The sequence below is a fragment of the Rhea pennata genome, chromosome 26, assembly GCF_028389875.1.
Source record: "Rhea pennata isolate bPtePen1 chromosome 26, bPtePen1.pri, whole genome shotgun sequence".
In the NCBI taxonomy this organism is placed as follows: Eukaryota; Metazoa; Chordata; class Aves; order Rheiformes; family Rheidae; genus Rhea; species Rhea pennata.
In genome coordinates, this window is record NC_084688.1 from 6,233,772 (window position 1) to 6,261,149 (window position 27,378).

General features: G+C 59.6%; 6 protein-coding genes across 6 annotated transcripts; 3 read left to right on the plus strand and 3 right to left on the minus strand.

Annotated features, from left to right (window-relative positions):
* Positions 1-1,852: 1,852 nt before the first annotated feature.
* On the minus strand, positions 1,853-2,613 carry LOC134151402 (feather beta keratin). Its single transcript, XM_062595899.1, has 2 exons — positions 2,541-2,613; positions 1,853-2,160 (listed from the first exon to the last, which is right to left on the minus strand). Exon 2 carries the CDS (start codon positions 2,156-2,158, stop codon positions 1,853-1,855), a length of 306 nt encoding a protein of 101 aa, XP_062451883.1. The 5' UTR covers positions 2,159-2,160; positions 2,541-2,613.
* A 4,364-nt stretch (positions 2,614-6,977) lies between these two features.
* On the plus strand, positions 6,978-7,750 carry LOC134151151 (feather beta keratin-like). The gene is made up of 2 exons (XM_062595445.1): positions 6,978-7,050; positions 7,443-7,750. Exon 2 carries the CDS (start codon positions 7,445-7,447, stop codon positions 7,748-7,750), a length of 306 nt encoding a protein of 101 aa, XP_062451429.1. The 5' UTR covers positions 6,978-7,050; positions 7,443-7,444.
* A 3,022-nt stretch (positions 7,751-10,772) lies between these two features.
* On the minus strand, positions 10,773-11,533 carry LOC134151400 (feather beta keratin). Its single transcript, XM_062595892.1, has 2 exons — positions 11,461-11,533; positions 10,773-11,080 (listed from the first exon to the last, which is right to left on the minus strand). Exon 2 carries the CDS (start codon positions 11,076-11,078, stop codon positions 10,773-10,775), a length of 306 nt encoding a protein of 101 aa, XP_062451876.1. The 5' UTR covers positions 11,079-11,080; positions 11,461-11,533.
* A 4,355-nt stretch (positions 11,534-15,888) lies between these two features.
* On the plus strand, positions 15,889-16,661 carry LOC134151152 (feather beta keratin-like). The gene is made up of 2 exons (XM_062595446.1): positions 15,889-15,961; positions 16,354-16,661. Exon 2 carries the CDS (start codon positions 16,356-16,358, stop codon positions 16,659-16,661), a length of 306 nt encoding a protein of 101 aa, XP_062451430.1. The 5' UTR covers positions 15,889-15,961; positions 16,354-16,355.
* A 3,056-nt stretch (positions 16,662-19,717) lies between these two features.
* On the minus strand, positions 19,718-20,478 carry LOC134151404 (feather beta keratin). Its single transcript, XM_062595901.1, has 2 exons — positions 20,406-20,478; positions 19,718-20,025 (listed from the first exon to the last, which is right to left on the minus strand). The coding sequence occupies exon 2, from the start codon at positions 20,021-20,023 to the stop codon at positions 19,718-19,720; it is 306 nt and encodes a 101-aa protein (XP_062451885.1). The 5' UTR covers positions 20,024-20,025; positions 20,406-20,478.
* Positions 20,479-21,941: 1,463 nt separating this feature from the next.
* LOC134151095 (feather beta keratin-like) lies at positions 21,942-25,599 on the plus strand. Its single transcript, XM_062595382.1, has 3 exons — positions 21,942-21,975; positions 24,766-24,899; positions 25,273-25,599. The coding sequence occupies exons 1-3, from the start codon at positions 21,942-21,944 to the stop codon at positions 25,597-25,599; spliced, it is 495 nt and encodes a 164-aa protein (XP_062451366.1).
* Positions 25,600-27,378: the final 1,779 nt, after the last annotated feature.

Consider the following 27,378-nt stretch of genomic DNA (forward strand, 5'->3'; position numbering starts at 1 on the left):
AAGGCAGCTCAGCCATGGGGTCAGACCAGCTTCCTAGGCGCTTTAGCTGCTCTGGTATGGCAAATCTCCAAGGATGGCGACTGCACAGCCTCACCGGGCAGCTTGTTCCGCTGCTTGACTCTCTTTGGGGTGAAAAACGGTTCCCTTGCATGCAGTCCGAACCTCTCTTCTCCCATCTTATGCCCGCTCTCTGCTGTCCTCCAAGCACGCACCCCAAGGGAGAACCTGCCTCTCTTCTGTGTGACCTCCCCAGAGCTACTGGAGAGCTGCCATTCGGTCCCGCCACCACAGCCTTTTCTTCTCCAGGCTCAGCAAGCCCCGCTCCCTCAGAATGGCCCTCCTCTCCTCACAGGCCAAGGGCTACAGACCCCTGACTGTCCTGCCAGCCCCTTGCTGCACTCGCTCCGCTTGCTTTCTTGCACTAGTGAGCCCCAAAAGTGGACACAGTAGTCTCCATGCTGTTGAATGAGGGCGGAGCAGAGGCGGATGATCACTCCCCTCAAACTACTGGCTCTACTCCTGTTCATGCAGCCCAGGATGCTGTTGGCAGTCCTTGGTGTCACAGAACCCTGTTGCCAGTGGCAGCTGTCCTGGAGGGCTTTCCCCAGGAGCACTTGTCCCTGACGTTCTCTTGGGGCTGTTGCTGGAGACGGGCTGGAAGGGGTGCAGGCACGGACTGCTGGTCGCATCTGTACTACCCAGACAGCTGCCGATCACGCCTCTGAGTGGTCGGGCATCATCCTGCCCAGCCGTGTCTTGCAGCAGTTCACACTGCCCCTCTCGCACCTGCAAGCCTCTCTGCAGCCTTCCTGCTGGTGACAGCACTGCTTTGGGGACCTCCCGGCCACTCTTGGGACACTCAGACTGCACCCCCATCTCTCTTCCTGCCTTGAGTCTCTCCCAGTTTGCCTTTCCCCAGAGGCTTTCCGCAGGAAACCCGGGGCATCGATGGAAGGAGGGGGAAAACATGTGCTGCCTGCAAGCCGATTGCCTCCCATTCTCACACCTTCTCCCCTTGGGGAGGCCTCTTCCGCCTGAGCCTCCTCCCGCAGCACAGTTCCATCCAGAGCTAGAGGAACTCCTGCCCCCAAGAGCTTGCCGGGCTGCTGCCCTCCCAGAGCCTCCCACAGCCAGGGCTCTTCACTTGAGGTCAGCAGTGCTCCGGCTCCCAGTCCGAAGGACGTGCACTGGGACGTGAGAGGGCATTTCTGGGCAGAAGCACTACAAGGCCACACCTGATGACTTTGAGCTCTAGAGGAGCCAGGGATGTCCTCTGCAGCTCCAAGGGAGAGGGCCTAAAAGGCCACTGCTGCAGTGTGTCCACTCTCTACTTCCTCTGCGAATGCTGAAGGCTCTTCATGTGCCCACAAGCCACCCCACGTGCCCCAGAGCACTGCCTTTCTCCCTGGGCAGCTTGGGAGAGCAAGCACAGAGGAAAGGATGACGTGGAGACCCAGGCGTGCATGCAGAAGACCTTTAATGCGTCAGTAGAAGGAAAGGAGCTTGCTCCAAGTGGAGGCCGCGGGGCAGGAAGCACCAGGGCAGCTGAGAATCTTCACCGACAGTGGGAGAAGGGCCAGCAGTGCCCTCTTTGGGTGGCTGTGTGGCCCAACGGGGCCCACAGCAGCAGAAAACAGCAAGGACGGGGGAGGGAAAGGAGAGGGTGGAAGAAGGGCTATGCAGACATGGGCTGTACTGTGAGAGAGCCCAGGCTGGCCCCTTCTGGCCTCACTTTGCAGGGGCAGTTGGGAAAACACATCCGCTCTGAATTCGATGGCAGGAGCTCCATCCTCATTCTGGTACCATCTTCTGGGCTACGAGGGGTCCTCCTCTGGGGCCACCACCAGCAGCTTTAGCAGGGCAGGCACCGGGTGCCACCGTAACGGCCGCCGATGCCAGAGAGGCTGAAGCCCCCAGAGGAGATGGGGACTCCCTGAGAGCTGAGGATGCTGCCAACGGCAGCAGAGGTGGTGGATCCCACGGCGGTGTTCTGCGGGAAGGAGCTGAGGATGGGGCCGGGCAGGGTCACCACCACGGGAGAGGGCTCGATGACGACGGTGGAGTCCTGGCACTGTCTGACACAGGGCTCATTGCAGCTGTTGGCCAGCGGGGTCGGGCCACAGAGCTGGCGTGGCACGCATGGGTTGTAGCAGGACATGTCTGAGGGTGGGAGGTGTACCTGCGAGAGAGAGGGCAGGGAGGAAGCAGAGCACGGGGGACATGTGAGGAGCAGCCTGTGACCCTGCCACCAGGCAGTCAAGGCACCTGGTGGGCCAGCAGCCAGGGCCGCATAGCCCAAAGCATAGCCTCGTGCTTTGCCTCCACCTGAAGGGCTCTGCCCAGGGCATCCCGGGGAAAGCAGGGTCCTGCTCAGCCCAGAGCCCAGAAGGCCTCTCAGGCAAGCACCAGCCTCTCACCGTGCCAGAACTTCTGCCCTCTTTCCCTCTCCCAAGCAGCCCCAGGTCCCAGTGGAGCACAGCAGAGCAGGTATCAGCTGAGAGCAAGAGCAGGAGTAGGAGGAGAAAGGGCTTCAGACTCACCTGGTTCCCAAGGAGGTGGAGGCGAGAGAAGTGGCTGAGTGAGTGGGGAGTTTGGCCGGCTTTTATAGAGCTCCTGCACTGCCCCAGGCCCAGAGTCACCCCGTACGTGGGCAGTAATTTTCCAGCAGACTCACCTCACATGCAGAAGAGCCTAGCTCATGGCATGGGCTGTGCTTGTTGTCCCTTGAATGCAGCCTTTTCATTTCCTCATTTCTGGCATTCCCATTCTTCCATGGAGGCTCTTTTAAGTGCTGGCATGAGAGGCCGAAGGATTTCCAGGGCAGGAACTTGTCAGTGTGGGCAGCAGCATAGGCTCAAGTGCCAGAGGAGTCCGGTGCAGACCCGGCCCTTGGGCAGTGTCCCTCCGCTGGGGTTGCCTGTGACTCGTTTTGCAGGAAGGGGCCAAGGCCCTTCCGGTGCCCTAGTCCCCAGCCGAACACGCAAGGGTCCCTGTGCATGTGCTTGTGCCGTATCCTTCTCTCTCTCTCCCTCCCTCCCTCCCAGTTCTCTCTGACAGTCACTGGTCATTGCCTCCTCTGGTGGCTGGGTTGTGCTGCAGGTTTTGACTCTCCTCCACCTGATGCTGCCCGCCCTGGGGAGAGATCTGTCCAAGGATGTGGGGTTGGGGTTAGGAAATCAAAAGGCCCTGTGGAGTTGAAGCAGGCCAAGGAGCTGGAGAGCAACACAAAGGGCATTTCTGGTGTATCAGCATCTAGGGAAACGTGGGTGTAGCCCTGGATGGGGCAGGCGACCCTGTGACAGGTGTGGAGGCTGTTGGTAGAGCTCAATCGCCTAGCGAGATCACCACTCAGGGGACACAGAAAAGGCTGAGGCCCTCAAAGCCTTCTTGGCCTTGGGTCTTCCCTTGTAAGATTTGCCTTTGGGAAGGCTAGGCCCCTGGCACGCATGGGCAAATCTGTAGCAAGGACGACTCACTCTCAGAAGAGGAGGATCAAGCTAGGGAACATTGAAACATTGTTGGAGGAAGATTAGCTGAGCATCCATACCCTGTGGCTGAGGCAGAGACCTCCTGGGCTTCTGTCCGCCTAGCCCGTTGGGAGAGACAGGTCCTCCGAACAGAACAGAAGCAAGTCTGTGGGACCTGAGGAGATACACCCACAAGTGCTGAGGGAGCTGGCAAATGTCACTGCAAGGCCTCGCTTGAAAGCTTTGAAAGCATCGTGGTGGTTGGGGAAGGTTTCTGAGTGCTGGAGGACAGCAAACATCAGCTGTGTCATTGAGCAGGGCAAGCAGGATGCTCTAGGGGTGGGAGAGGGCATGGGGGCCTGCTCTGGAGAGGCCCGTCAACCTCACGTCCACCCCTGTAAGCGTGATGGAGCAAATCCTCCTGGAAGCCATTTGCAGACACATGAAGGACAAGTAGGTGACTGGGAGTAGTCAGCATGGACTTGTGGAGGGGAAATCTGGCTTGACCAGCCTCATAGCCTTTTACGATGAGATGACTAGCTTGGCCAGGGCGAGGAGAGAGCAGCAGACGTTGTTTGTCTCAGCTTTTGCACGGCTTTGACACTGTCTCCCGTAACATGCTTGAAGCCCACCTGATGGAGTGCGGGCTAGGTAAGCGGGCAGTGCGGTGGACGGAAAGCTGTCTGTACTGCTGGGCTCAAAGGGTTGTGATGAGTGGCACAAAGTGCAGCTGGAGGCGAGTGACTAGTGGCGCACGGTGGGTGGCGCTACTGGGGCCAATACCGCTTCAGCTCTTCATTGTTGAGCTGAACGAGGGGACAGGGTGCACCGTCAGCAAGCCTGCAGGGGACACAAAACTGGGGGGAGTGACTGATACCTCAGGGAGTCGTGTTGCCACGGAGAGGGACCTCGACAGACTGGGCAATGGGCAGAGAGCAGTGTCACGAAGTTCAACAAAGGGAAATGCCAAGTGCTGCACCTGGGGAGGAGCAACCCTATGCACCAGTCCCCGGTGGGTGCTGACGAAGTGGGAAAGAGCTTTGCCGCCAAGGACTTGGGTCATGTCCTGGGCATGCTGGGATGCTGTTAGGAAAGCCAGAGCTCACCTGGAGTTGAGACTTGCAAGGGGCCTCAAGGGCAACAGGGACAGCTTCTGCCACTACATCAGGTGCCTAAGACTGACGAGGAAAATGCAGTTGCACGGCTGAATGGGGCGGGTGAGTTAGTGGGAGTGGACTGTGAAAAGGCCGGGGTGTGCGATGCCTTCTCTGCCTCCGTCCTTGTCAAGGACCAGCAGGCCTGGGGGCCCTGCCAAAGGGTTCAAGGAGGAGGAGCAGCTCTACCAGCAGTGGGGGAGGATCAAAGCAAGGATTGCTTGAGAGGAGCCGACGTGTAGAGGCCCACGGGTCCCAGCGGACTGCATCCAAGGGTGCCGAGAGAGCGGACCGATGTGTCCCCAAGCCCACTCTCTCGTGTCCTTGAAAGGTTGTGGGGATCCGGGCAGGCTCTCGATGCCTGGAGGAGAGCAAACGTCACAGCCATCTTCAGAAGAGGAGAGAAAAGGCGCAAAGGAGAATGCAGGGAACTACTGCCCGTCAGTCTCTCTGGTCTTTCAGCACCGTCTGCCACAACAGCCTTGTACCCAGCTGAGGGCAGGATGCTCTGGGTGGGTGGGTGGGGGTGGAGAATGGGACGAGTGAAAAGTGGTGGGGTGACGGGGCTCAAGGCATAGGGCTTCCTGAGTCATGCTCAACCTGGAGGCCTGTAACAGGGGCAGCGGCGCCGGGGTCTCTCGTGGGGCTTGTCCTGTTTCACATCTTTACGGGCGAGCGGAAGTGGTGGCGTGCCCTCTCCTCAAGTTTGCAGGTGGGACCAAACTGTGGGGAGGAGCTGACACGCTCCAGGGCAGGGTGGCCATTCAGAGGGAGCTAGCCACACTGGGGGACTGGGCCGACAGGAGTGTCCCGACATTCAATCAGGCCAAACGCCAAGTCGTCTTCCTGTGAGGGAAGAACCTCTTGCAACAGCACAGGCTGGGGTCTGAACTGCCCTATGCTCCAGTGGTCCCAGGACCTGCTTGGGTAGATCTGCCTCCTGGGGGCAGGGTCAGCCTTGGGAGGGGGAGGGGAAAGGGGAGTGGCACTGAGTGAGGGTGGGAATGGCCACACAGGGCTCAGCTTCCTGGCCATAGAGCCTGGCAGTGTCCAGGAGCTCCCCTGAGCAGTGTATGGAGGGAAAGACCGGGTTGCAAAACACATCTCTGTGCTGCCCGGCAGTTCTCCCTGCCTAGCAGGCGATATGTGTTCTGGCGGCATTAGGGCTTTGGCACACCTCCCGTCCCAGGCCCCAAAGCTCTCCTCAGTTCAAAACACAACCCAGGACGATCACGGAGGCAAGGGAAGTCTGCCCCCGCTCTCCCGTGGCACTGCAGGCTTGTGCAGGGTACTTGAGCCAATCCAACAAGCCTCCCAAAGCGAGGGAGACTGGTGGCAGGATACTAGCGATGGCTAGCAAGGCCCTGCCAGATGCCGGGGATGCTGGGGCAGGGGATGTGCTCAGAAGGGCCCTGTGAATGAAAGCATCTCAGACTGCATCAAGGAGTTGTTGCATCCTCACTGCATGAACAAAGGACTTTGCTGCCCTGGAGATGTGGAGGCAGCTGGGACGCGTCCCAGAAGGGTACGGGGATGCCTTCAGTGGGTGTGCTTGCTGGCATAGACTCCTCCAGCCCTCAGGCAAGAGCGCAGCCTGCCTGCAAAGCTCCCTTTGCCTTCCTGAGAGGGGAGCTGTGCTCAGGCGTGTGCCATGGCACAGGGGCCAACACGTGGCGAGCCACAGCCAAGTTTAGGAGGGCCGTGTGTCACTCCTCTGGCACAAGGGTAAAGCAAGCGTGTGTGTTGTCTGCAGCCCCACACTCCTTGCAGGGCTGACTTCCCCTCCGGCCAGGGCGGTTCCAACGCTGCCTGGGGGGGAAGCTGTTCTAAGCACCAGGCTGCCCCTGGGCACAGCCCCTGTGAATACCAAAGCTGTGGCCCTCCAGGCTGACCTTGCTGGTGCTCCCACATTTGGAGGCCTTGCAGGAGAGCGAGGGCCTTGTGGAAAAGGGGGTGGGGGCCAGTGTGCTGGTGGACGGAGCAAGCTGGGAGAGAGGACACGGCTTGTGCTCAGGCACGCAGTACCGGGCTCCTTCCTGTCAAGAGGTCACAAACAGCCCCACCAAAGGCCTCTAGGCTGACATGCCCTCTCTGCATAGGATCCCTGCAGCATTTGGGCTTGACTTCTATGCATCCTGAGAAGTTTGTACCTTGTAATCTTTGTGCCTCTCACGCCGGCACTTGAAAGGAGCCTCTGGGGAAAGAAGGGCATGGCAGAAATGGGGATATGAAAGGCTACATTCAAGGGACAACAAGCACAAGCCATGCCATGAGCTAGGCTCTTTTGCGTGTGAGGTGAGTCTGCTGGCAAATTACTGCCCACGTACGGGGTGACTCTGGGCCTGGGGCGGTGCAGGAGCTCTATAAAAGCCGGCCAAACTCCCCACTCGCTCAGCCACTTCTCTCGCCTCCACCTCCTTGGGAACCAGGTGAGTCTGAAGCCCTTTCTCCTCCTGCTCCTGCTCTTGCTCCTGCAACACATCTAGTCTTACAGCTGCTCTGCTGTGCTCCACTGGGTCCTGGGGCTGCTTGGGAGAGGGGAAGAGGGCAGAAGTTCTGGCATGGTGAGAGGCTGGTGCTTGCCTGAGGGGTGTTCTGGGCTCTGGGCTGGGGAGGACCCTGCTTGGCTCAGGCTGCCCTTGGCAGAGCCCTCGGGGTGGAGGCAAAGCAGGAGGCTGTGCTTTGGGCTATGCGGCCCTGGCTGCTGGCCCACCAGGTGCCTTGACTGCCTGGTGGCAGGGTCACAGGCTGCTCCTAACATGTCCCCCGTGCTCTGCTTCCTCCCTGCCCTCTCTCTCGCAGGTGCACCTCCCACCCTCAGACATGTCCTGCTACAACCCATGCGTGCCACGCCAGCTCTGCGGCCCGACCCCGCTGGCCAACAGCTGCAATGAGCCCTGTGTCAGACAGTGCCAGGACTCCACCGTCGTCATCGAGCCCTCTCCCGTGGTGGTGACCCTGCCCGGCCCCATCCTCAGCTCCTTCCCGCAGAGCACCGCCGTGGGATCCACCACCTCCGCTGCCGTTGGCAGCATCCTCAGCTCTCAGGGAGTCCCCATCTCCTCCGGAGGCTTCAGCCTCTCTGGCATCGGCGGCCGTTACGGTGGCACCCGGTGCCTGCCCTGCTAAAGCTGCTGGTGGTGGCCCCAGAGGAGGACCCCTTGTAGCCCAGAAGATGGTTCTAGAATGAGGATGGGGCTCCTGGGCATCAGATTCAGAGCGGATGTGTTTTCCCAACTGCCCCTGCAAAGCGAGGCCAGAAGGGGCCAGCCTGGGCTCTCTCACAGTACAGCCCATGTCTGCCTTTCCCTTCTTCCACTCTCTCCTTTCCCTCCCGTGTCCTTGCTCTCTTCTGTCGCCCTGAGCCTCGAGGCCCCCCACAGCCTGCCTAGGTGGGCACTGCTGGCCCCTTTCTCCCAACGGGCTAGGCAGACAGATGGCCAGCAGGATCTCTGCCGCAGCCACAGGGTGCAGGTTCTCGGCTGATCCTCCTGCTCTCTGCACCAGGACCTCCGCTCAGAGCAAGCTCGTTCCCCTCCGTCCACTCATTAAAGTTATTCCACGCACAAGCCTGCCTCCTCGTGTGCTCCTTCCCTCTGCGGATGCTCTCCCAGGATTTCTAGGGAGAAGGGTGTTGCTCTGGGGAGGGTTGCAGTGGTGCTGCACAGCAGGTGTGCTGAGCACTTCTAACCACTCAACGCGTTTGACCCCAGGGGTCTAAGTTTCTCCACCTGCATGGGATTGGCTGCAATCTTGGTACATTTTTCTATGACTGCCTTCCACTCTCCTGGGCATACATTCTCCCTCTAACATAACCTGGAAACTGCCAAGCAAGTAGTACGGAGAGGGCGGGATGATAGCGCCAGCTGCCTTGAGAACCCATCAGAACACCATCGGAACCCATCGCAACAGCAGCAGCAGGGTTTACAGGGGCAACGCCAGAAGGAAAGGCCGCAAGAAAACAACAGCGTGAGAGCAGTAAGGGAAAAGAGTGCCACAGAAGCCTTGGCAAGACTGTCCCAACAGATCACAGCCGTAGGTAGCATCACGGTCACGTGGTCTCCCAGGCAGCACAGAGATACTTCCTGCAACCCACAGAGTTCCCCTGCACAGAGCACGCAGGAGAGCTGCCATCACTGCCTGTCTCTGTGCCCAGGAAGCAGAGCACTGCATGGCCATTCCTGTCCTCCCCCAAGGGAGTGTGTCACCCCCCAAGGCTGTTGCTGACCCCAGAGGGGAGGTCTACCCAATGGAGGTCCTAGGACCATAGGATTGAAGGACAATTCAGGTCGGAAGGAACCCCTGGACTCCTCTGGTCCAACCTCCCGATCCAAGGCAGCTCAGCCATGGGGTCAGACCAGCTTCCTAGGCGCTTTAGCTGCTCTGGTATGGCAAATCTCCAAGGATGGCGACTGCACAGCCTCACCGGGCAGCTTGTTCCGCTGCTTGACTCTCTTTGGGGTGAAAAACGGTTCCCTTGCATGCAGTCCGAACCTCTCTTCTCCCATCTTATGCCCGCTCTCTGCTGTCCTCCAAGCACGCACCCCAAGGGAGAACCTGCCTCTCTTCTGTGTGACCTCCCCAGAGCTACTGGAGAGCTGCCATTTGGTCCCGCCACCACAGCCTTTTCTTCTCCAGGCTCAGCAAGCCCCGCTCCCTCAGAATGGCCCTCCTCTCCTCACAGGCCAAGGGCTACAGACCCCTTGCTGCACTCGCTCCGCTTGCTTTCTTGCACTAGTGAGCCCCAAAAGTGGACACAGTAGTCTCCATGCTGTTGAATGAGGGCGGAGCAGAGGCGGATGATCACTCCCCTCAAACTACTGGCTCTACTCCTGTTCATGCAGCCCAGGATGCTGTTGGCAGTCCTTGGTGTCACAGAACCCTGTTGCCAGTGGCAGCTGTCCTGGAGGGCTTTCCCCAGGAGCACTTGTCCCTGACGTTCTCTTGGGGCTGTTGCTGGAGACGGGCTGGAAGGGGTGCAGGCACGGACTGCTGGTCGCATCTGTACTACCCAGACAGCTGCCGATCACGCCTCTGAGTGGTCGGGCATCATCCTGCCCAGCCGTGTCTTGCAGCAGTTCAGCACTGCCCCTCTCGCACCTGCAAGCCTCTCTGCAGCCTTCCTGCTGGTGACAGCACTGCTTTGGGGACCTCCCGGCCACTCTTGGGACACTCAGACTGCACCCCCATCTCTCTTCCTGCCTTGAGTCTCTCCCAGTTTGCCTTTCCCCAGAGGCTTTCCGCAGGAAACCCGGGGCATCGATGGAAGGAGGGGGAAAACATGCGCTGCCTGCAAGCCGATTGCCTCCCATTCTCACACCTTCTCCCCTTGGGGAGGCCTCTTCCGCCTGAGCCTCCTCCCGCAGCACAATTCCATCCAGAGCTAAAGGAACTCCTGCCCCCAAGAGCTTGCCGGGCTGCTGCCCTCCCAGAGCCTCCCACAGCCAGGGCTCTTCACTTGAGGTCAGCAGTGCTCCGGCTCCCAGTCCGAAGGACGTGCACTGGGACGTGAGAGGGCATTTCTGGGCAGAAGCACTACAAGGCCACACCTGATGACTTTGAGCTCTAGAGGAGCCAGGGATGTCCTCTGCAGCTCCAAGGGAGAGGGCCTAAAAGGCCACTGCTGCAGTGTGTCCACTCTCTACTTCCTCTGCGAATGCTGAAGGCTCTTCATGTGCCCACAAGCCACCCCACGTGCCCCAGAGCACTGCCTTTCTCCCTGGGCAGCTTGGGAGAGCAAGCACAGAGGAAAGGACGACGTGGAGACCCAGGCATGCACGCAGAAGACCTTTAATGCGTCAGTAGAAGGAAAGGAGCTTGCTCCAAGTGGAGGCCGCGGGACAGGAAGCACCAGGGCAGCTGAGAGTCTTCACCGACAGTGGGAGAAGGGCCAGCAGTGCCCTCTTTGGGTGGCTGTGTGGCAACGGGGCCCACAGCAGCAGAAAACAGCAAGGACGGGGGAGGGAAAGGAGAGGGTGGAAGAAGGGCTATGCAGACATGGGCTGTACTGTGAGAGAGCCCAGGCTGGCCCCTTCTGGCCTCGCTTTGCAGGGGCAGTTGGGATCGCACAGAACCTCTGAATTCGATGGCAGGAGCTCCATCCTCATTCCGGTACCATCTTCTGGGCTACGAGGGCCACCTCGTAGCAGCTTTAGCAGGGCAGGCACCGGGTGCCACCGTAACGGCCGCCGATGCCAGAGAGGCTGAAGCCCCCAGAGGAGATGGGGACTCCCTGAGAGCTGAGGATGCTGCCAACGGCAGCAGAGGTGGTGGATCCCACGGCGGTGTTCTGCGGGAAGGAGCTGAGGATGGGGCCGGGCAGGGTCACCACCACGGGAGAGGGCTCGATGACGACGGTGGAGTCCTGGCACTGTCTGACACAGGGCTCATTGCAGCTGTTGGCCAGCGGGGTCGGGCCACAGAGCTGGCGTGGCACGCATGGGTTGTAGCAGGACATGTCTGAGGGTGGGAGGTGCACCTGCGCGAGAGAGGGCAGGGAGGAAGCAGAGCACGGGGGACATGTGAGGAGCAGCCTGTGACCCTGCCACCAGGCAGTCAAGGCACCTGATGGGCCAGCAGCCAGGGCCGCATAGCCCAAAGCATAGCCTCGTGCTTTGCCTCCACCTGAAGGGCTCTGCCCAGGGCATCCCGGGGAAAGCAGGGTCCTGCTCAGCCCAGAGCCCAGAAGGCCTCTCAGGCAAGCACCAGCCTCTCACCGTGCCAGAACTTCTGCCCTCTTTCCCTCTCCCAAGCAGCCCCAGGTCCCAGTGGAGCACAGCAGAGCAGGTATCAGCTGAGAGCAAGAGCAGGAGTAGGAGGAGAAAGGGCTTCAGACTCACCTGGTTCCCAAGGAGGTGGAGGCGAGAGAAGTGGCTGAGTGAGTGGGGAGTTTGGCCGGCTTTTATAGAGCTCCTGCACTGCCCCAGGCCCAGAGTCACCCCGTACGTGGGCAGTAATTTTCCAGCAGACTCACCTCACATGCAGAAGAGCCTAGCTCATGGCATGGGCTGTGCTTGTTGTCCCTTGAATGCAGCCTTTTCATTTCCTCATTTCTGGCATTCCCATTCTTCCATGGAGGCTCTTTTAAGTGCTGGCATGAGAGGCCGAAGGATTTCCAGGGCAGGAACTTGTCAGTGTGGGCAGCAGCATAGGCTCAAGTGCCAGAGGAGTCCGGTGCAGACCTGGCCCTTGGGCAGTGTCCCTCCGCTGGGGTTGCCTGTGACTCGTTTTGCAGGAAGGGGCCCAGGCCCTTCCGGTGCCCTAGTCCCCAGCCGAACACGCAAGGGTCCCTGTGCATGTGCGTGTGCTGTATCCTTCTCTCTCTCTCCCTCCCTCCCTCCCAGCTCTCTCTGACAGTCACTGGTCATTGCCTCCTCTGGTGGCTGGGTTGTGCTGCAGGTTTTGACTCTCCTCCACCTGATGCTGCCCGCCCTGGGGAGAGATCTGTCCAAGGATGTGGGGTTGGGGTTAGGAAATCAAAAGGCCCCGTGGAGTTGAAGCAGGCCAAGGAGCTGGAGAGCAACACAAAGGGCATTTCTGGTGTATCAGCATCTAGGGAAACGTGGGTGTAGCCTGGATGGGGCAGGCGACCCTGTGACAGGTGTGGAGGCTGTTGGTAGAGCTCAATCGCCTAGCGAGATCACCACTCAGGGGACACAGAAAAGGCTGAGGCCCTCAAAGCCTTCTTGGCCTTGGGTCTTCCCTTGTAAGATTTGCCTTTGGGAAGGCTAGGCCCCTGGCACGCGAGGGCAAATCTGTAGCAAGGACGACTCACTCTCAGAAGAGGAGGATCAAGCTAGGGAACATTGAAACATTGTTGGAGGAGGATTAGCTGAGCATCCATACCCTGTGGCTGAGGCAGAGACCTCCTGGGCTTCTGTCCGCCTAGCCCGTTGGGAGAGACGGGTCCTCCGAACAGAACAGAAGCAAGTCTGTGGGACCTGAGGAGATACACCCACAAGTGCTGAGGGAGCTGGCAAATGTCACTGCAAGGCCTCGCTTGAAAGCTTTGAAAGCATCGAGGTGCTTGGGGGAGGTTTCTGAGTGCTGGAGGACAGCAAACATCAGCTGTGTCATGGAGCAGGGCAAGCAGGATGCTCTAGGGGCGGGAGAGGGCATGGGGGCCTGCTCTGGAGAGGCCGGTCAACCTCACGTCCACCCCTGTAAGCGTGATGGAGCAAATCCTCCTGGAAGCCATTTGCAGACACATGAAGGACAAGTAGGTGACTGGGAGTAGTCAGCATGGACTTGTGGAAGGGAAATCTGGCTTGACCAGCCTCATAGCCTTTTACGATGAGATGACTAGCTTGGCCAGGGCGAGGAGAGAGCAGCAGACGTTGTTTGTCTCAGCTTTTGCACAGCTTTGACACTGTCTCCCGTAACATGCTTGAAGCCCACCTGATGGAGTGCGGGCTAGGTAAGCGGGCAGTGCGGTGGACGGAAAGCTGTCTGTACTGCTGGGCTCAAAGGGTTGTGATGAGTGGCACAAAGTGCAGCTGGAGGCGAGTGACTAGTGGCGCACGGTGGGTGGCGCTACTGGGGCCAATACCGCTTCAGCTCTTCATTGTTGAGCTGAACGAGGGGACAGTGTGCACCGTCAGCAAGCCTGCAGGGGACACAAAACTGGGGGGAGTGACTGATACCTCAGGGAGTCGTGTTGCCACGGAGAGGGACCTCAACAGACTGGGCAATGGGCAGAGAGCAGTGTCACGAAGTTCAACAAAGGGAAATGCCAAGTGCTGCACCTGGGGAGGAGCAACCCTATGCACCAGTCCCCGGTGGGTGCTGACCAAGTGAGAAAGAGCTTTGCCGCCAAGGACTTGGGTCATGTCCTGGGCATGCTGGGATGCTGTTAGGAAAGCCAAAGCTCACCTGGAGTTGAGACTTGCAAGGGGCCTCAAGGGCAACAGGGACAGCTTCTGCCACTACATCAGGTGCCTAAGACTGACGAGGAAAATGCAGTTGCACGGCTGAATGGGGCGGGTGAGTTAGTGGGAGTGGACTGTGAAAAGGCCGGGGTGTGCGATGCCTTCTCTGCCTCCGTCCTTGTCAAGGACCAGCAGGCCTGGGGGCCCTGCCAAAGGGTTCAAGGAGGAGGAGCAGCTCTACCAGCAGTGGGGGAGGATCAAAGCAAGGATTGCTTGAGAGGAGCCGATGTGTAGAAGCCCACGGATCCCGGCGGACTGCATCCAAGGGTGCCGAGAGAGCGGACCGATGTGTCCCCAAGCCCACTCTCTCGTGTCCTTGAAAGGTCGTGGGGATCCGGGCAGGCTCTCGATGCCTGGAGGAGAGCAAACGTCACAGCCATCTTCAGAAGAGGAGAGAAAAGGCGCAAAGGAGAATGCAGGGAACTACTGCCCGTCAGTCTCTCTGGTCTTTCAGCACCGTCTGCCACAACAGCCTTGTACCCAGCTGAGGGCAGGATGCTCTGGGTGGGTGGGTGGGTGGAGAATAGGACGAGTGAAAAGTGGTGGGGTGACGGGGCTCAAGGCATAGGGCTTCCTGAGTCATGCTCAACCTGGAGGCCTGTAACAGGGGCAGCAGCGCCGGGGTCTCTCGTGGGGCTTGTCCTGTTTCACATCTTTACGGGCGAGCGGAAGTGGTGGCGTGCCCTCTCCTCAAGTTTGCAGGTGGGACCAAACTGTGGGGAGGAGCTGACACGCTCCAGGTCAGGGTGGCCATTCAGAGGGAGCTAGCCACACTGGGGGACTGGGCCGACAGGAGTGTCCCGACATTCAATCAGGCCAAACGCCAAGTCGTCTTCCTGTGAGGGAAGAACCTCTTGCAACAGCACAGGCTGGGGTCTGAACTGCCCTATGCTCCAGTGGTCCCAGGACCTGCTTGGGTAGATCTGCCTCCTGGGGGCAGGGTCAGCCTTGGGAGGGGGAGGGGGAGTAGCACTGAGTGAGGGTGGGAATGGCCACACAGGGCTCAGCTTCCTGGCCATAGAGCCTGGCAGTGTCCAGGAGCTCCCCTGAGCAGTGTATGGAGGGAAAGACCGGGTTGCAAAACACATCTCTGTGCTGCCCGGCAGTTCTCCCTGCCTAGCAGGCGATATGTGTTCTGGCGGCATTAGGGCTTTGGCACACCTCCCGTCCCAGGCCCCAAAGCTCTCCTCAGTTCAAAACACAACCCAGGACGATCACGGAGGCAAGGGAAGTCTGCCCCCGCTCTCCTGTGGCACTGCAGGCTTGTGCAGGGTACTTGAGCCAATCCAACAAGCCTCCCAAAGCGAGGGAGACTGGTGGCAGGATACTAGCGATGGCTAGCAAGGCCCTGCCAGATGCCGGGGATGCTGGGGCAGGGGATGTGCTCAGAAGGGCCCTGTGAATGAAAGCATCTCAGACTGCATCAAGGAGTTGTTGCATCCTCACTGCATGAACAAAGGACTTTGCTGCCCTGGAGATGTGGAGGCAGCTGGGACGCGTCCCAGAAGGGTACGGGGATGCCTTCAGTGGGTGTGCTTGCTGGCATAGACTCCTCCAGCCCTCAGGCAAGAGCGCAGCCTGCCTGCAAAGCTCCCTTTGCCTTCCTGAGAGGGGAGCTGTGCTCAGGCGTGTGCCATGGCACAGGGGCCAACACGTGGCGAGCCACAGCCAAGTTTAGGAGGGCCGTGTGTCACTCCTCTGGCACAAGGGTAAAGCAAGCGTGTGTGTTGTCTGCAGCCCCACACTCCTTGCAGGGCTGACTTCCCCTCCGGCCAGGGCGGTTCCAACGCTGCCTGGGGGGGAAGCTGTTCTAAGCACCAGGCTGCCCCTGGGCACAGCCCCTGTGAATACCAAAGCTGTGGCCCTCCAGGCTGACCTTGCTGGTGCTCCCACATTTGGAGGCCTTGCAGGAGAGCGAGGGCCTTGTGGAAAAGGGGGTGGGGGCCAGTGTGCTGGTGGACGGAGCAAGCTGGGAGAGAGGACACGGCTTGTGCTCAGGCACGCAGTACCGGGCTCCTTCCTGTCAAGAGGTCACAAACAGCCCCACCAAAGGCCTCTAGGCTGACATGCCCTCTCTGCATAGGATCCCTGCAGCATTTGGGCTTGACTTCTATGCATCCTGAGAAGTTTGTACCTTGTAATCTTTGCGCCTCTCACGCCGGCACTTGAAAGGAGCCTCTGGGGAAAGAAGGGCATGGCAGAAATGGGGATATGAAAGGCTACATTCAAGGGACAACAAGCACAAGCCATGCCATGAGCTAGGCTCTTTTGCGTGTGAGGTGAGTCTGCTGGAAAATTACTGCCCACGTACGGGGTGACTCTGGGCCTGGGGCGGTGCAGGAGCTCTATAAAAGCCGGCCAAACTCCCCACTCGCTCAGCCACTTCTCTCGCCTCCACCTCCTTGGGAACCAGGTGAGTCTGAAGCCCTTTCTCCTCCTGCTCCTGCTCTTGCTCCTGCCACACATCTAGTCTTACAGCTGCTCTGCTGTGCTCCACTGGGTCCTGGGGCTGCTTGGGAGAGGGGAAGAGGGCAGAAGTTCTGGCATGGTGAGAGGCTGGTGCTTGCCTGAGGGGTGTTCTGGGCTCTGGGCTGGGGAGGACCCTGCTTGGCTCAGGCTGCCCTTGGCAGAGCCCTCGGGGTGGAGGCAAAGCAGGAGGCTGTGCTTTGGGCTATGCGGCCCTGGCTGCTGGCCCACCAGGTGCCTTGACTGCCTGGTGGCAGGGTCACAGGCTGCTCCTAACATGTCCCCCGTGCTCTGCTTCCTCCCTGCCCTCTCTCTCGCAGGTGCACCTCCCACCCTCAGACATGTCCTGCTACAACCCATGCGTGCCACGCCAGCTCTGCGGCCCGACCCCGCTGGCCAACAGCTGCAATGAGCCCTGTGTCAGACAGTGCCAGGACTCCACCGTCGTCATCGAGCCCTCTCCCGTGGTGGTGACCCTGCCCGGCCCCATCCTCAGCTCCTTCCCGCAGAGCACCGCCGTGGGATCCACCACCTCCGCTGCCGTTGGCAGCATCCTCAGCTCTCAGGGAGTCCCCATCTCCTCCGGAGGCTTCAGCCTCTCTGGCATCGGCGGCCGTTACGGTGGCACCCGGTGCCTGCCCTGCTAAAGCTGCTGGTGGTGGCCCCAGAGGAGGACCCCTTGTAGCCCAGAAGATGGTTCTAGAATGAGGATGGGGCTCCTGGGCATCAGATTCAGAGCGGATGTGTTTTCCCAACTGCCCCTGCAAAGCGAGGCCAGAAGGGGCCAGCCTGGGCTCTCTCACAGTACAGCCCATGTCTGCCTTTCCCTTCTTCCACTCTCTCCTTTCCCTCCCGTGTCCTTGCTCTCTTCTGTCGCCCTGAGCCTCGAGGCCCCCCACAGCCTGCCTAGGTGGGCACTGCTGGCCCCTTTCTCCCAATGGGCTAGGCAGACAGATGGCCAGCAGGATCTCTGCCGCAGCCACAGGGTGCAGGTTCTCGGCTGATCCTCCTGCTCTCTGCACCAGGACCTCCGCTCAGAGCAAGCTCGTTCCCCTCCGTCCACTCATTAAAGTTATTCCACGCACAAGCCTGCCTCCTCGTGTGCTCCTTCCCTCTGCGGATGCTCTCCCAGGATTTCTAGGGAGAAGGGTGTTGCTCTGGGGAGGGTTGCAGTGGTGCTGCACAGCAGGTGTGCTGAGCACTTCTAACCACTCAACGCGTTTGACCCCAGGGGTCTAAGTTTCTCCACCTGCATGGGATTGGCTGCAATCTTGGTACATTTTTCTATGACTGCCTTCCACTCTCCTGGGCATACATTCTCCCTCTAACATAACCTGGAAACTGCCAAGCAAGTAGTACGGAGAGGGCGGGATGATAGCGCCAGCTGCCTTGAGAACCCATCAGAACACCATCGGAACCCATCGCAACAGCAGCAGCAGGGTTTACAGGGGCAACGCCAGAAGGAAAGGCCGCAAGAAAACAACAGCGTGAGAGCAGTAAGGGAAAAGAGTGCCACAGAAGCCTTGGCAAGACTGTCCCAACAGATCACAGCCGTAGGTAGCATCACGGTCACGTGGTCTCCGAGGCAGCACAGAGATACTTCCTGCAACCCACAGAGTTCCCCTGCACAGAGCACGCAGGAGAGCTGCCATCACTGCCTGTCTCTGTGCCCAGGAAGCAGAGCACTGCATGGCCATTCCTGTCCTCCCCCAAGGGAGTGTGTCACCCCCCAAGGCTGTTGCTGAACCCAGAGGGGAGGTCTACCCAATGGAGGTCCTAGGACCATAGGATTGAAGGACAATTCAGGTCGGAAGGAACCCCTGGACTCCTCTGGTCCAACCTCCCGATCCAAGGCAGCTCAGCCATGAGGTCAGACCAGCTTCCTAGGCGCTTTAGCTGCTCTGGTATGGCAAATCTCCAAGGATGGCGACTGCACAGCCTCACCGGGCAGCTTGTTCCGCTGCTTGACTCTCTTTGGGGTGAAAAACGGTTCCCTTGCATGCAGTCCGAACCTCTCTTCTCCCATCTTATGCCCGCTCTCTGCTGTCCTCCAAGCACGCACCCCAAGGGAGAACCTGCCTCTCTTCTGTGTGACCTCCCCAGAGCTACTGGAGAGCTGCCATTCGGTCCCGCCACCACAGCCTTTTCTTCTCCAGGCTCAGCAAGCCCCGCTCCCTCAGAATGGCCCTCCTCTCCTCACAGGCCAAGGGCTACAGACCCCTGACTGTCCTGCCAGCCCCTTGCTGCACTCGCTCCGCTTGCTTTCTTGCACTAGTGAGCCCAAAACGTGGACACAGTAGTCTCCATGCTGTTGAATGAGGGCGGAGCAGAGGCGGATGATCACTCCCCTCAAACTACTGGCTCTACTCCTGTTCATGCAGCCCAGGATGCTGTTGGCAGTCCTTGGTGTCACAGAACCCTGTTGCCAGTGGCAGCTGTCCTGGAGGGCTTTCCCCAGGGGCACTTGTCCCTGACGTTCTCTTGGGGCTGTTGCTGGAGACGGGCTGGAAGGGGTGCAGGCACGGACTGCTGGTCGCATCTGTACTACCCAGACAGCTGCCGATCACGCCTCTGAGTGGTCGGGCATCATCCTGCCCAGCCGTGTCTTGCAGCAGTTCAGCACTGCCCCTCTCGCACCTGCAAGCCTCTCTGCAGCCTTCCTGCTGGTGACAGCACTGCTTTGGGGACCTCCCGGCCACTCTTGGGACACTCAGACTGCACCCCCATCTCTCTTCCTGCCTTGAGTCTCTCCCAGTTTGCCTTTCCCCAGAGGCTTTCCCCAGGAAACCCGGGGCATCGATGGAAGGAGGGGGAAAACATGCGCTGCCTGCAAGCCGATTGCCTCCCATTCTCACACCTTCTCCCCTTGGGGAGGCCTCTTCCGCCTGAGCCTCCTCCCGCAGCACAGTTCCATCCAGAGCTAAAGGAACTCCTGCCCCCAAGAGCTTGCCGGGCTGCTGCCCTCCCAGAGCCTCCCACAGCCAGGGCTCTTCACTTGAGGTCAGCAGTGCTCCGGCTCCCAGTCCGAAGGACGTGCACTGGGACGTGAGAGGGCATTTCTGGGCAGAAGCACTACAAGGCCACACCTGATGACTTTGAGCTCTAGAGGAGCCAGGGATGTCCTCTGCAGCTCCAAGGGAGAGGGCCTAAAAGGCCACTGCTGCAGTGTGTCCACTCTCTACTTCCTCTGCGAATGCTGAAGGCTCTTCATGTGCCCACAAGCCACCCCACGTGCCCCAGAGCACTGCCTTTCTCCCTGGGCAGCTTGGGAGAGCAAGCACAGAGGAAAGGACGACGTGGAGACCCAGGCATGCACGCAGAAGACCTTTAATGCGTCAGTAGAAGGAAAGGAGCTTGCTCCAAGTGGAGGCCGCGGGGCAGGAAGCACCAGGGCAGCTGAGAGTCTTCACCGACAGTGGGAGAAGGGCCAGCAGTGCCCTCTTTGGGTGGCTGTGTGGCCCAACGGGGCCCACAGCAGCAGAAAACAGCAAGGACGGGGGAGGGAAAGGAGAGGGTGGAAGAAGGGCTATGCAGACATGGGCTGTACTGTGAGAGAGCCCAGGCTGGCCCCTTCTGGCCTCGCTTTGCAGGGGCAGCCAGGATCGCACAGAACCTCTGAATTCGATGGCAGGAGCTCCATCCTCATTCCAGTACCATCTTCTGGGCTACGAGGGGTCCTCCTCTGGGGCCACCACCAGCAGCTTTAGCAGGGCAGGCACCGGGTGCCACCGTAACGGCCGCCGATGCCAGAGAGGCTGAAGCCCCCAGAGGAGATGGGGACTCCCTGAGAGCTGAGGATGCTGCCAACGGCAGCAGAGGTGGTGGATCCCACGGCGGTGTTCTGCGGGAAGGAGCTGAGGATGGGGCCGGGCAGGGTCACCACCACGGGAGAGGGCTCGATGACGACGGTGGAGTCCTGGCACTGTCTGACACAGGGCTCATTGCAGCTGTTGGCCAGCGGGGTCGGGCCACAGAGCTGGCGTGGCACGCATGGGTTGTAGCAGGACATGTCTGAGGGTGGGAGGTGCACCTGCGCGAGAGAGGGCAGGGAGGAAGCAGAGCACGGGGGACATGTGAGGAGCAGCCTGTGACCCTGCCACCAGGCAGTCAAGGCACCTGGTGGGCCAGCAGCCAGGGCCGCATAGCCCAAAGCATAGCCTCGTGCTTTGCCTCCACCTGAAGGGCTCTGCCCAGGGCATCCCGGGGAAAGCAGGGTCCTGCTCAGCCCAGAGCCCAGAAGGCCTCTCAGGCAAGCACCAGCCTCTCACCGTGCCAGAACTTCTGCCCTCTTTCCCTCTCCCAAGCAGCCCCAGGTCCCAGTGGAGCACAGCAGAGCAGGTATCAGCTGAGAGCAAGAGCAGGAGTAGGAGGAGAAAGGGCTTCAGACTCACCTGGTTCCCAAGGAGGTGGAGGCGAGAGAAGTGGCTGAGTGAGTGGGGAGTTTGGCCGGCTTTTATAGAGCTCCTGCACTGCCCCAGGCCCAGAGTCACCCCGTACGTGGGCAGTAATTTTCCAGCAGACTCACCTCACATGCAGAAGAGCCTAGCTCATGGCATGGGCTGTGCTTGTTGTCCCTTGAATGCAGCCTTTTCATTTCCTCATTTCTGGCATTCCCATTCTTCCATGGAGGCTCTTTTAAGTGCTGGCATGAGAGGCCGAAGGATTTCCAGGGCAGGAACTTGTCAGTGTGGGCAGCAGCATAGGCTCAAGTGCCAGAGGAGTCCGGTGCAGACCCGGCCCTTGGGCAGTGTCCCTCCGCTGGGGTTGCCTGTGACTCGTTTTGCAGGAAGGGGCCCAGGCCCTTCCGGTGCCCTAGTCCCCAGCCGAACACGCAAGGGTCCCTGTGCATGTGCGTGTGCCGTATCCTTCTCTCTCTCTCCCTCCCTCCCTCCCAGCTCTCTCTGACAGTCACTGGTCATTGCCTCCTCTGGTGGCTGGGTTGTGCTGCAGGTTTTGACTCTCCTCCACCTGATGCTGCCCGCCCTGGGGAGAGATCTGTCCAAGGATGTGGGGTTGGGGTTAGGAAATCAAAAGGCCCCGTGGAGTTGAAGCAGGCCAAGGAGCTGGAGAGCAACACAAAGGGCATTTCTGGTGTATCAGCATCTAGGGAAACGTGGGTGTAGCCCTGGATGGGGCAGGCGACCCTGTGACAGGTGTGGAGGCTGTTGGTAGAGCTCAATCGCCTAGCGAGATCACCACTCAGGGGACACAGAAAAGGCTGAGGCCCTCAAAGCCTTCTTGGCCTTGGGTCTTCCCTTGTAAGATTTGCCTTTGGGAAGGCTAGGCCCCTGGCACGCGTGGGCAAATGTGTAGCAAGGACGACTCACTCTCAGAAGAGGAGGATCAAGCTAGGGAACATTGAAACATTGTTGGAGGAGGATTAGCTGAGCATCCATACCCTGTGGCTGAGGCAGAGACCTCCTGTCCGCCTAGCCCGTTGGGAGAGACAGGTCCTCCGAACAGAACAGAAGCAAGTCTGTGGGACCTGAGGAGATACACCCACAAGTGCTGAGGGAGCTGGCAAATGTCACTGCAAGGCCTCGCTTGAAAGCTTTGAAAGCATCGTGGTGGTTGGGGAAGGTTTCTGAGTGCTGGAGGACAGCAAACATCAGCTGTGTCACTGAGCAGGGCAAGCAGGATGCTCTAGGGGCGGGAGAGGGCATGGGGGCCTGCTCTGGAGAGGCCGGTCAACCTCACGTCCACCCCTGTAAGCGTGATGGAGCAAATCCTCCTGGAAGCCATTTGCAGACACATGAAGGACAAGTAGGTGACTGGGAGTAGTCAGCATGGACTTGTGGAAGGGAAATCTGGCTTGACCAGCCTCATAGCCTTTTACGATGAGATGACTAGCTTGGCCAGGGCGAGGAGAGAGCAGCAGAAGTTGTTTGTCTCAGCTTTTGCACGGCTTTGACACTGTCTCCCGTAACATGCTTGAAGCCCACCTGATGGAGTGCGGGCTAGGTAAGCGGGCAGTGCGGTGGACGGAAAGCTGTCTGTACTGCTGGGCTCAAAGGGTTGTGATGAGTGGCACAAAGTGCAGCTGGAGGCGAGTGACTAGTGGCGCACGGTGGGTGGCGCTACTGGGGCCAATACCGCTTCAGCTCTTCATTGTTGAGCTGAACGAGGGGACAGGGTGCACCGTCAGCAAGCCTGCAGGGGACACAAAACTGGGGGGAGTGACTGATACCTCAGGGAGTCGTGTTGCCACGGAGAGGGACCTCAACAGACTGGGCAATGGGCAGAGAGCAGTGTCACGAAGTTCAACAAAGGGAAATGCCAAGTGCTGTACCTGGGGAGGAGCAACCCTATGCACCAGTCCCCGGTGGGTGCTGACCAAGTGGGAAAGAGCTTTGCCGCCAAGGACTTGGGTCATGTCCTGGGCATGCTGGGATGCTGTTAGGAAAGCCAGAGCTCACCTGGAGTTGAGACTTGCAAGGGGCCTCAAGGGCAACAGGGACAGCTTCTGCCACTACATCAGGTGCCTAAGACTGACGAGGAAAATGCAGTTGCACGGCTGAATGGGGCGGGTGAGTTAGTGGGAGTGGACTGTGAAAAGGCCAGGGTGTGCGATGCCTTCTCTGCCTCTGTCCTTGTCAAGAACCAGCAGGCCTGGGGGCCCTGCCAAAGGGTTCAAGGAGGAGGAGCAGCTCTACCAGCAGTGGGGGAGGATCAAAGCAAGGATTGCTTGAGAGGAGCCGACGTGTAGAGGCCCACGGGTCCCAGCGGACTGCATCCAAGGGTGCCGAGAGAGCGGACCGATGTGTCCCCAAGCCCACTCTCTCGTGTCCTTGAAAGGTCGTGGGGATCCGGGCAGGCTCTCGATGCCTGGAGGAGAGCAAACGTCACAGCCATCTTCAGAAGAGGAGAGAAAAGGCGCAAAGGAGAATGCAGGGAACTACTGCCCGTCAGTCTCTCTGGTCTTTCAGCACCGTCTGCCACAACAGCCTTGTACCCAGCTGAGGGCAGGATGCTCTGGGTGGGTGGGTGGGTGGAGAATAGGACGAGTGAAAAGTGGTGGGGTGACGGGGCTCAGGGCATAGGGCTTCCTGAGTCATGCTCAACCTGGAGGCCTGTAACAGGGGCAGCGGCGCCGGGGTCTCTCGTGGGGCTTGTCCTGTTTCACATCTTTACGGGCGAGCGGAAGTGGTGGCGTGCCCTCTCCTCAAGCTTGCAGGTGGGACCAAACTGTGGGGAGGAGCTGACACGCTCCAGGGCAGGGTGGCCATTCAGAGGGAGCTAGCCACACTGGGGGACTGGGCCGACAGGAGTGTCCCGACATTCAATCAGGCCAAACGCCAAGTCGTCTTCCTGTGAGGGAAGAACCTCTTGCAACAGCACAGGCTGGGGTCTGAACTGCCCTATGCTCCAGTGGTCCCAGGACCTGCTTGGGTAGATCTGCCTCCTGGGGGCAGGGTCAGCCTTGGGAGGGGGAGGGGGAGTAGCACTGAGTGAGGGTGGGAATGGCCACACAGGGCTCAGCTTCCTGGCCATAGAGCCTGGCAGTGTCCAGGAGCTCCCCTGAGCAGTGTATGGAGGGAAAGACCGGGTTGCAAAACACATCTCTGTGCTGCCCGGCAGTTCTCCCTGCCTAGCAGGCGATATGTGTTCTGGCGGCATTAGGGCTTTGGCACACCTCCCGTCCCAGGCCCCAAAGCTCTCCTCAGTTCAAAACACAACCCAGGACGATCATGGAGGCAAGGGAAGTCTGCCCCCGCTCTCCTGTGGCACTGCAGGCTTGTGCAGGGTACTTGAGCCAATCCAACAAGCCTCCCAAAGCGAGGGAGACTGGTGGCAGGATACTAGCGATGGCTAGCAAGGCCCTGCCAGATGCCGGGGATGCTGGGGCAGGGGATGTGCTCAGAAGGGCCCTGTGAATGAAAGCATCTCAGACTGCATCAAGGAGTTGTTGCATCCTCACTGCATGAACAAAGGACTTTGCTGCCCTGGAGATGTGGAGGCAGCTGGGACGCGTCCCAGAAGGGTACGGGGATGCCTTCAGTGGGTGTGCTTGCTGGCATAGACTCCTCCAGCCCTCAGGCAAGAGCGCAGCCTGCCTGCAAAGCTCCCTTTGCCTTCCTGAGAGGGGAGCTGTGCTCAGGCGTGTGCCATGGCACAGGGGCCAACACGTGGCGAGCCACAGCCAAGTTTAGGAGGGCCGTGTGTCACTCCTCTGGCACAAGGGTAAAGCAAGCGTGTGTGTTGTCTGCAGCCCCACACTCCTTGCAGGGCTGACTTCCCCTCCGGCCAGGGCGGTTCCAACGCTGCCTGGGGGGGAAGCTGTTCTAAGCACCAGGCTGCCCCTGGGCACAGCCCCTGTGAATACCAAAGCTGTGGCCCTCCAGGCTGACCTTGCTGGTGCTCCCACATTTGGAGGCCTTGCAGGAGAGCGAGGGCCTTGTGGAAAAGGGGGTGGGGGCCAGTGTGCTGGTGGACGGAGCAAGCTGGGAGAGAGGACACGGCTTGTGCTCAGGCACGCAGTACCGGGCTCCTTCCTGTCAAGAGGTCACAAACAGCCCCACCAAAGGCCTCTAGGCTGACATGCCCTCTCTGCATAGAATCCCTGCAGCATTTGGGCTTGACTTCTATGCATCCTGAGAAGTTTGTACCTTGTAATCTTTGCGCCTCTCACGCCGGCACTTGAAAGGAGCCTCTGGGGAAAGAAGGGCATGGCAGAAATGGGGATATGAAAGGCTACATTCAAGGGACAACAAGCACAAGCCATGCCATGAGCTAGGCTCTTTTGCGTGTGAGGTGAGTCTGCTGGAAAATTACTGCCCATGTACGGGGTGACTCTCGGCCTGGGGCGGTGCAGGAGCTCTATAAAAGCCGGCCAAACTCCCCACTCGCTCAGCCACTTCTCTCACCTCCACCTCCTTGGGAACCAGGTGAGTCTGAAGCCCTTTCTCCTCCTGCTCCTGCTCTTGCTCCTGCCACACATCTAGTCTTACAGCTGCTCTGCTGTGCTCCACTGGGTCCTGGGGCTGCTTGGGAGAGGGGAAGAGGGCAGAAGTTCTGGCATGGTGAGAGGCTGGTGCTTGCCTGAGGGGTGTTCTGGGCTCTGGGCTGGGGAGGACCCTGCTTGGCTCAGGCTGCCCTTGGCAGAGCCCTCGGGGTGGAGGCAAAGCAGGAGGCTGTGCTTTGGGCTATGCGGCCCTGGCTGCTGGCCCACCAGGTGCCTTGACTGCCTGGTGGCAGGGTCACAGGCTGCTCCTAACATGTCCCCCGTGCTCTGCTTCCTCCCTGCCCTCTCTCTCGCAGGTGCACCTCCCACCCTCAGACATGTCCTGCTACAACCCATGCGTGCCACGCCAGCTCTGCGGCCCGACCCCGCTGGCCAACAGCTGCAATGAGCCCTGTTTCAGACAGTGCCAGGACTCCACCGTCGTCATCGAGCCCTCTCCCGTGGTGGTGACCCTGCCCGGCCCCATCCTCAGCTCCTTCCCGCAGAGCACCGCCGTGGGATCCACCACCTCCGCTGCCGTTGGCAGCATCCTCAGCTCTCAGGGAGTCCCCATCTCCTCCGGAGGCTTCAGCCTCTCTGGCATCGGCGGCCGTTACGGTGGCACCCGGTGCCTGCCCTGCTAAAGCTGCTGGTGGTGGCCCCAGAGGAGGACCCCTTGTAGCCCAGAAGATGGTTCTAGAATGAGGATGGGGCTCCTGGGCATCAGATTCAGAGCGGATGTGTTTTCCCAACTGCCCCTGCAAAGCGAGGCCAGAAGGGGCCAGCCTGGGCTCTCTCACAGTACAGCCCATGTCTGCCTTTCCCTTCTTCCACTCTCTCCTTTCCCTCCCGTGTCCTTGCTCTCTTCTGTCGCCCTGAGCCTCGAGGCCCCCCACAGCCTGCCTAGGTGGGCACTGCTGGCCCCTTTCTCCCAACGGGCTAGGCAGACAGATGGCCAGCAGGATCTCTGCCGCAGCCACAGGGTGCAGGTTCTCGGCTGATCCTCCTGCTCTCTGCACCAGGACCTCCGCTCAGAGCAAGCTCGTTCCCCTCCGTCCACTCATTAAAGTTATTCCACGCACAAGCCTGCCTCCTCGTGTGCTCCTTCCCTCTGCGGATGCTCTCCCAGGATTTCTAGGGAGAAGGGTGTTGCTCTGGGGAGGGTTGCAGTGGTGCTGCACAGCAGGTGTGCTGAGCACTCCTAACCACTCAACGCGTTTGACCCCAGGGGTCTAAGTTTCTCCACCTGCGTGGGATTGGCTGCAATCTTGGTACATTTTTCTATGACTGCCTTCCACTCTCCTGGGCATACATTCTCCCTCTAACATAACCTGGAAACTGCCAAGCAAGTAGTACGGAGAGGGCGGGATGATAGCGCCAGCTGCCTTGAGAACCCATCAGAACACCATCGGAACCCATCGCAACAGCAGCAGCAGGGTTTACAGGGGCAAGGCCAGAAGGAAAGGCCGCAAGAAAACAACAGCGTGAGAGCAGTAAGGGAAAAGAGTGCCACAGAAGCCTTGGCAAGACTGTCCCAACAGATCACAGCCGTAGGTAGCATCACGGTCACGTGGTCTCCGAGGCAGCACAGAGATACTTCCTGCAACCCACAGAGTTCCCCTGCACAGAGCACGCAGGAGAGCTGCCATCACTGCCTGTCTCTGTGCCCAGGAAGCAGAGCACTGCATGGCCATTCCTGTCCTCCCCCAAGGGAGTGTGTCACCCCCCAAGGCTGTTGCTGACCCCAGAGGGGAGGTCTACCCAATGGAGGTCCTAGGACCATAGGATTGAAGGACAATTCAGGTCGGAAGGAACCTCTGGACTCCTCTGGTCCAACCTCCCGATCCAAGGCAGCTCAGCCATGGGGTCAGACCAGCTTCCTAGGCGCTTTAGCTGCTCTGGTATGGCAAATCTCCAAGGATGGCGACTGCACAGCCTCACCGGGCAGCTTGTTCCGCTGCTTGACTCTCTTTGGGGTGAAAAACGGTTCCCTTGCACGCAGTCCGAACCTCTCTTCTCCCATCTTATGCCCGCTCTCTGCTGTCCTCCAAGCACGCACCCCAAGGGAGAACCTGCCTCTCTTCTGTGTGACCTCCCCAGAGCTACTGGAGAGCTGCCATTCGGTCCCGCCACCACAGCCTTTTCTTCTCCAGGCTCAGCAAGCCCCGCTCCCTCAGAATGGCCCTCCTCTCCTCACAGGCCAAGGGCTACAGACCCCTGACTGTCCTGCCAGCCCCTTGCTGCACTCGCTCCGCTTGCTTTCTTGCACTAGTGAGCCCCAAAAGTGGACACAGTAGTCTCCATGCTGTTGAATGAGGGCGGAGCAGAGGCGGATGATCACTCCCCTCAAACTACTGGCTCTACTCCTGTTCATGCAGCCCAGGATGCTGTTGGCAGTCCTTGGTGTCACAGAACCCTGTTGC

Excerpts from the sequence above, each read along its gene's own strand:
- LOC134151400 (XM_062595892.1), bottom strand. The coding sequence starts at position 11,078 with ATGTCCTGCTACAACCCATGCGTGCCACGCCAGCTCTGTGGCCCGACC.
- LOC134151152 (XM_062595446.1), top strand. The coding sequence starts at position 16,356 with ATGTCCTGCTACAACCCATGCGTGCCACGCCAGCTCTGCGGCCCGACC.
- LOC134151404 (XM_062595901.1), bottom strand. The coding sequence starts at position 20,023 with ATGTCCTGCTACAACCCATGCGTGCCACGCCAGCTCTGTGGCCCGACC.
- LOC134151095 (XM_062595382.1), top strand. The coding sequence starts at position 21,942 with ATGCTTGAAGCCCACCTGATGGAGTGCGGGCTAG. Across the intron at positions 21,976-24,765 it reads CCTGATGGAGTGCGGGCTAG|GTGAGTCTGCTGGAAAATTA; the intron begins GTAAGCGGGCAG and ends TTTGCGTGTGAG. Across the intron at positions 24,900-25,272 it reads TCCACCTCCTTGGGAACCAG|GTGCACCTCCCACCCTCAGA; the intron begins GTGAGTCTGAAG and ends TCTCTCTCGCAG.
- LOC134151151 (XM_062595445.1), top strand. The coding sequence starts at position 7,445 with ATGTCCTGCTACAACCCATGCGTGCCACGCCAGCTCTGCGGCCCGACC.
- LOC134151402 (XM_062595899.1), bottom strand. The coding sequence starts at position 2,158 with ATGTCCTGCTACAACCCATGCGTGCCACGCCAGCTCTGTGGCCCGACC.